The 7,234-nt window shown below is 42.6% G+C and overlaps 1 protein-coding gene across 2 annotated transcripts; it reads right to left on the bottom strand.

Annotated features, from left to right (window-relative positions):
- Positions 1 to 3,433: 3,433 nt before the first annotated feature.
- en1a (engrailed homeobox 1a) lies at positions 3,434 to 5,974 on the bottom strand. Of its 2 annotated transcripts, none has more exons than XM_043248313.1 (2): positions 5,223 to 5,974; positions 3,434 to 4,095 (listed from the first exon to the last, which is right to left on the bottom strand). In XM_043248313.1, the coding sequence occupies exons 1-2, from the start codon at positions 5,644 to 5,646 to the stop codon at positions 3,773 to 3,775; spliced, it is 747 nt and encodes a 248-aa protein (XP_043104248.1). In that variant the 5' UTR covers positions 5,647 to 5,974; the 3' UTR covers positions 3,434 to 3,772. The 2 variants fall into 2 exon arrangements, with proteins under 2 accessions (XP_043104248.1, XP_043104249.1); XM_043248314.1 differs by having other exon boundaries at positions 3,434 to 4,083; positions 5,223 to 5,957.
- Positions 5,975 to 7,234: the final 1,260 nt, after the last annotated feature.

Here is a 7,234-nt window from a genome sequence, read left to right as displayed (position 1 = left end):
AAATTCTAATGCAGTTGCCAAGGAGTGGTGAAAATTCTAGATGAGGCAAACGCCAACAATACATAAAAGTGTGACAAATATTACCTCCTGCCTAACAATATTTGTAGAATTAAATTGAAACAAGATAGAAAATAGTTCATTCATAAGTTAGACTATACAATAACAATATGATATACTGAATATTTGTGTCTTAAATATCACTATTTTGTAGAACATTCACTCTTTATTCAGATATGCTTTTATCTATTTATTTCAGATATATAGCTATCACAGTAGTGCCAGCTGCCAATGATAATGTGTCTCAGCTGTCCGTGTCCCAGCGAACTCTTCCCAGAGTTAAAACTTCCACACAAAGACGCGTTTGTTAAAAAAAGGGCACAAACCGATCGCCGCATACCCATATGTCATAATTCAGCGATAAAGCGCTTGGTTTTATTCGCACGCAGCGAACGAATGCGAGCTTCTCGACGGGCCGATGCGCGCGGCGGACCACACACCGCGTTGTGCCAGCGTTTAAACGCGTTATCCACGGTCCGAGAGGAACTCCGTGCCAAAAATACCGTCCGCGGAAACCCAAGCTCCCCGAGACGCAGATGGGACGCGCGCGCGCTCGCCGGCAGTCACCTGGGCTCCTAAAACTCCGTGGAAGTCTGTCACGCCGTGACATCGTGCTCACCTGCCACCAAAAAGCCCGTTAACGAGCCCGCGATCCCTTCTGACTTTCTTACGGTCTCTTAGAGAATCGGCGCGGGGGGGAAGTTAACATTTTACAGTGCAGCTGTCCGACGCGAGTTGTCTTGAACGGGTGCCTTAAAATCCAGTTCATAGCTTTTCGCTGAAGACCCAGACACCCACCAATATTTAGGGCAGTGAAAATATTAAATATGGTCTAACATTGACCAGTGAACCTGTTGTGTGTGGATAAAAATACGAAGTGATTTGCCGCCACAATACAAGCGCAACGCGAGAATTAAAAAGACGCGGGGTTTTCCCGAGTTTGGTGACCCTAGCTGTTTTTTTAACGTCCTCTGTCTTTATAGGTAAAACAGGGAAGACACGAAATGAACTAAACCGCATTTTTTAAAAAAATGTGACAGGTTTGATCAAACAAAACATGCTAACGGAAGAACTGCCGTAAAAAACCCCCGCTGAAGTCAAACTTTGCGACACGCTCCCTGTAATAGCTCCAAACCGGGGGAAAAAACAACAACAAATGAAGCGTCTTATTCATACGCGGGCATTTTGAACATCGGACGCGCTTCTTGTTCACAAATGGTGGCTTTAAACTGCATTAAACATCGAAGGAGAGGCTTCGGGCCTGTCGGTTGATCTTGTTTGTGTGTTCGCGGGGTTTGTACACGTGAGGGTGTGTGTGGGCCTGTTGGGGGCGAAGGCGGGGGACTGAATGTGCTCTTCACGAGTTCAGTGGTATTTATTTGAAAATGATGAAAAGGTGTGACTCAGAGCGAGCACATTCCCTCAGACACGCAGCCGAGACTAAAGTCAGCTCAAATAAAAAAAGCAAACCGATGCCTACATTTTAGTTACACTGTTTTCTATGCGCCGCAAGCTTTTCTGTCCATAAAACGCAAATGTTTGTTTTTTTCGATATCTGTTGCTGTCACTTTGGATTGCTTTAAATAAAAACTGGTGTCTAACCAATTCTGTAAATGAAAAAAAAACCAAGAAAAAGCACCAAACGCACGTTTTTTTTAAAAGAACGACGGTATAAAATGTTAATAGTTTTTTTAATAGGTAAATGATTTCAATTAGAGACCTCAAGCATCCACCCATTGTTTATTAGGCGTACTGTACTTTTATTTTGTTTTCTTCACATTCTAAAAACGAAGTTATTATTTTTAGTCCCAATATGCCCTTAAAATATACACTTAAAATGGTGTCCCTCATCTTGTTCCCATCATACTTTGAATAATACGCCTGTATGTGTGCATGGTTTGGCTTTCAATAGGCTTCGAAGGCTGCTTATAACTTGTATTTAATATGTTAAAATATAGTAGTGAAATTGTTTTTTTTTTAAGTCACGAAGCAATAAATAAAGCAGCCTAAACTGCAGTGCTGGTGTACAAAATTTATGGAACAGAATCATAATATATATATATATATATATATATATATATATATATATATATATATATATATATATATATATATATATATATATATGTATTTATTTTTGAAGCCTATACATAAAGAACAACTGAGAAAGCCGCATATGCTATTCAAATAAATACACCGTTTACTTGTCGCAGTTTATTAGCCCCCAAAATTTCATTTGGTATTTTTTTGTTTGTTTTATGTGTTCATAGGCAAATCTCGTTTCAAGCGTGGCGTGACGGCGGAAGGCGCGAGAGGCAGCGCGCGCGGTTTGTCGGTGATTGACGGCTAGCAGCGTGCTCCGGTGTCTCTCATACTCACCGGATTCGCTTCCAGACGCCCCGCAAAACAGATTTCCTAGCAGGTGATCGCTGCAGAGGGCGAAACACCACGCTCCGTATCGCCGAACTGGAACTTTTGTGGCGATTTCTGCGCCTTAAACCGACGAGCGTTCTCACGAGTTAGGCGTTAGTTTATTATCTCTGAGTCGCACCGAAGACTGTTCCCGTTGCGGGTTTTTTTAAAAGACTTTGAGGAAAGCGTCGATTTCTCAAGATCTCAATCAAGCGTAACTCGCTTTTGAACTTGACAGTCGCTAATTCCCGCGCCCCCGCCGAGCCTGCCCAGACCGCGAGACCGCGCGCGCGCTGCGGGTCCGACGCTGCGAAACGTGGCCCCGGGCGGAGAGCTTCAGAAAACAAACAGCGGTTCCCATCGGGATAAGGTGTTCGCGGTTCTCTGTCGTCTTTGCTTTGATTAATCGGTTAGAAAAAAGCCACGGCATGCCCACAACAGTCACTCGACTACTCGATTATAAACAGAGACGGCCGACGAAAATAGAGTATATGAAACAACAAGGCGCGTGCTTCCTATTAAAATAGATTAGATGATTTTGTTTAACCTTCGAGCTATCAATATTAATAATAATAATGTAGGCTAGAGCCCGGTCTCAGTTTTCGCGTAACACATGCGCGTCCATTTTTGCGTATCGAGTTTTCGTTTTTATTTCTACGCACTATTTCTACGCATTTTCATGATATCGGGTTGAAATGTAGGCCTGTATTTCAGCTAACAAAATTATTTTGCACCGCGATTTTGCCGCAATTTTCATCCTAGTCTGTAAGCAATAATGTAATTATAGTTTTGATATGCATTAGACTACCGGTGAAATTATTGCACTGTCTGTGCATGAAAATGTCAAGTAAAAAATTCTGATAATATTTTTTTTTATCGTAAACGTAATGGCGAAATGTGGTCAGATTTGTCGACGAAATTTGTCGAAAGACTTGGTCTACCGGGGGCGAAATGAGAAAATGGCTTTGCATGTACAAAAGAGGTTTATTTGGATACAATATTAAATATCTCGCAAAGAATAATATCTGATATCGGATAAGTCTCCCATTATACCCGCATCCCCATAATCAAAGAAAAAAATATATACTGGATACTTTGATCGAATAACATCTTTGGCACGAAGAAATATTGCTTTAAACAGCATAAAAAACAAATCATGATTACATGTAAAGTGTCTGATTTGACTAGCGGCAAACAACAACCAGCGCGGTCCGTTTTTGTGGTAAAAAAAAAAAGACCAAACAGGTCGATGAAGTAACTATAACGTTCCGTCTGCTCCGGTGACCGGAGTCTGTCTTCGCGGCTAGTTGCCGTCTTGTTGAACGGTGGTGGTGGAATGGTTGTACAGTCCCTGCGCCATGAGCTGCATCGCCAGGTCGTTCTTGAGTCCGGCGGCCTTCTTGATTTTAGCCCGTTTGTTCTGGAACCAGATTTTGATTTGCGCCTCGTTGAGCTGGAGCTCGCGCGCCAGGGCCCGCCGCCGCTGCTCCGTGATGTAGCGGCTCGCCTGGAACTCGGCCCTCAGTCTCTGGAGCTGCTCGGCCGTGAACGCCGTTCTGGGTCGCTTGTCCTCGCTCTCGTTTTTCTTCTTTTTCAATTTCCGGGTCCTCGGGCCTTGCGTGGAGACAACAATGAGACGAATCCATGAATATCAAGCATCTCGTTAAGCGCCGGAGCCGTTCTGGACGGCGCGCGCGGAGGATAGACCAGAGCAGAGGGGTATTCAATAGGCCGCGAGATGAACGGCAACAACTTTGAACAATTATAATCTTTAGAAAATTGGGTTGCCTTTTAAGGCGGCGTCGTTAACTCTGTCCAGTAAGAAAATCAACCGTTTGTGGGAAAATATGAATAAAGCGTCGTGATAACGCGCAGAGGAGAGGTTTCTCGTTATGTTGCTAAATAAAAGGGAACAAAAAAGTATTTTCGTTTTGACTTCTGTAGTGCTCCTGAAGGTGTTTTAATGCAATGCGCGCGACAAAATGTACGATGGAAAAGAAATAGGTTAAAAAGAATTAAATAGGTTAGTCCTATTAATATCGTTGTAGATGTAGATTTATTTTCATATGAGAAAATCGAGAAAATCAAGGAAGGATTAAATGCACGAGATTAAATTAAACAGGCCTGCGCTGTAAGCTAAATAGGCTGTGAGATATTATTATTAAATAATAATAATAATAATAATAATAATAATGGTCACAAGGCCTAATGTTTAGCAGCACAAAAGCACAGCCTCGACGCTAAAACGCGCGATCAATCACACGCAACAGATCATTTTTTCTGCTTCGTTAAAAACGATTACGTAGTGAATTTCGTGAAGATAGTTATATTTACTGGACAATATTAATTCTTAAGCAATTATCTTGTAAACGCGCAACGTTTATGATTCGGCCAAACTATTAATACATGGGCTATAACGTTAAAACCCATCGGTGGAGCGCTGTGTGGATCGTGCATGAAAACGAACAAAAAAACTCATTTAATGTTTTATATCTTGCTCAATTTGGTCTGGTTTGATGAACACGAGGCATTATTATTTATATGATTATATCAGATGGAATATTTCTACGATTGAAACGCGATATTCGATATTATGAAATTTCCCTGCTTTTGGTTCATGCAACAAAAGATATGTTGTTTATATATATATATATATATATATATATATATATATATATATATATATATATATATATATATATATATATATAAAACTATTACTTTTTATTAATATTTGTTAGCTGATGCCTTACCAGATGAAGGTCGATCAGAGTATCTCGTGCAATAAACCCAGGCGGGCCACATAAACTGCTGGCCGTCTTTACCGGGCGAGGACTCTTCACCCGGGCTATTCTGAGCAGCAGAAGACGCCGACACGACCCCGGGTCTCCCCGCGTCCCCTCTGTCCGCCTCGTCTGCCTTGGAACGCCTTCTTCTGGCCGGGGACGAGCCGGCGGACGAGGCAGACGACGAAACGCCGTCGGTACCGCAGCCGGAGTCCGGACACGGAGCGCCGGGGACCGCCGGACGACGCTCCCGTTTGCAGCCGAAGTCCGGTCTGAGGATGTCGTCGATGAAAAAGTTGGTGTTTCTGTGGTGCGCCGCCTGCAGCGGGAGCAGAGGCGGAGAGGGCAGGCTCGGTGACAGGGAGACGCTGTCATCTTCGCTCTGATCCATACCGGCTCCCCTCTTCGAGAGATGAAAGACCCGTCCCGTTCCAAACACGACAAAAGAACCGGGAAACGCTATCTAGGTATCCATGACAACGCGCTGATTTGCCGCGAAAGTGAGAACATTTTTGCGAGTCGACTTGTTGACGTGTGGTGGGGAGGCGACGCTCGCGTGCTGTCGCTTCGGACGGGACCGACGGCGCGCGGCTTTCCTGCGCCCTCCGCGTTGCCAGACCTGGGTTTGACACCTCTTTTTCTGGAACTCTGCTCGTGCACAACCACTCTTAGTGGCCACTAACCGGAAACACATCAGATCACATAGATGAGCGGGGAGCCTATCCATGACAAAGGAGCTCTTTGCCACGTGCGTCAGCGTCCAATTCCGTTCCGCGCCCGTGCTCACGGGTATCAAACGGCGCGGGGTTGCCTTTGAGAGTGAGAACGAGCAAATTCACCCATGTTAAAACAATAACTAGCTATTTGCAGCTTATGAGACGAAACAGTTAAAAAAATAAGACGATAATAATAATAATAATAATAATAATAATAATAATAATAATAATAATAATAATAAATAAAAATAAAAATAGCCTAGTCTGGACGACTTTGCCAAAATATACAACTACCTACTTTAACTTTAAAGCCAAATCTGCATAATTGTTTCTGAATAATTGTTTCCAAATGATTTAATTTACGTTGAAAAAACTATACTAAAACTATACCACTACTACTGATAGTGTAAGCTATTAAAATATACTATTACTATATACTATACTATTAAAATATACTAATTTCACGTCCAATTTAAATTAGGCTACACGTTTGTTGTTAATGCGATAAATGGGCTACCAATATAAATAATCGGTTAGCATTTAATTTAGATCTCATTCAGGACGAGCCGCATGGGTTTTGGTTGTATAGCCTCGTTCTCAATATTTGGGCGCTCGAAAAACTTATCGCGAGAACGATCTGTTCGCGCTTAATTAATTTGTAATTAGGGCTATTGCGAGGCGGCGTCGGTTAAGCGGTAAATGGCCGAATAGGCCACTATCTCTTCCGCAAGACGCGCCTCAAGAACTCCTATAAACCCCTAATGTATAGGTTTTAATTAGCGCGCATTCACCGCGATCAGCTGGGCGTTCATCACAGCGCGCGGGTAAAAGCGCCTGACACGACGCGCGCAGGAAGCGTTTAATCAAAGCAGCCCTGAACGTCCCGACGAGGCTCCGCTCACCAAACGCTCTATTCGGGTAAACGGCTTAATTGACAGCTAAACGTCCCGTGATTAATTTTACCGCTCACGTGGCAGGGCTTTGGTGAAACTATGATGAATGTATTTTTCCGCGTTAAACAAAATGTAAACGGACCCCTGCTTAATTCACTTAATTCGGCAACTTAATTTTTTTCCCCCATTTATTATTATTATTTTTTTTTACATTTTACAGTTTCCACCCCAAGCCATACGTTCCCAAAATATCAGATATTTTTTGAGACTTGCAATTTGTAAATAAAAAATCCTTATTTTCAGCGTTAATTTCCGGTAGCTTATTTTAGCTAATCGCAAACTGTAAAATGAAATCTTTCTGAATGTCGGA

Source organism: Puntigrus tetrazona, chromosome 9 (assembly GCF_018831695.1).
Source record: "Puntigrus tetrazona isolate hp1 chromosome 9, ASM1883169v1, whole genome shotgun sequence".
Taxonomy (NCBI): Eukaryota; Metazoa; Chordata; class Actinopteri; order Cypriniformes; family Cyprinidae; genus Puntigrus; species Puntigrus tetrazona.
The sequence above is the reverse complement of the archived record's forward strand: the minus strand, read 5'-3'. Positions and strand labels throughout refer to the sequence as shown.

What these genes read in the sequence shown, in the direction of transcription:
- en1a (XM_043248313.1), bottom strand. Translation starts at nt 5,646, where the DNA reads ATGGATCAGAGCGAAGATGACAGCGTCTCCCTGTCACCGAGCCTGCCC. An exon ending in CTCTGATCGACCTTCATCTG is followed by an intron (nt 4,096 to 5,222) that starts GTAAGGCATCAG and finishes GTCTCATTGTTG; the next exon opens with TCTCCACGCAAGGCCCGAGG.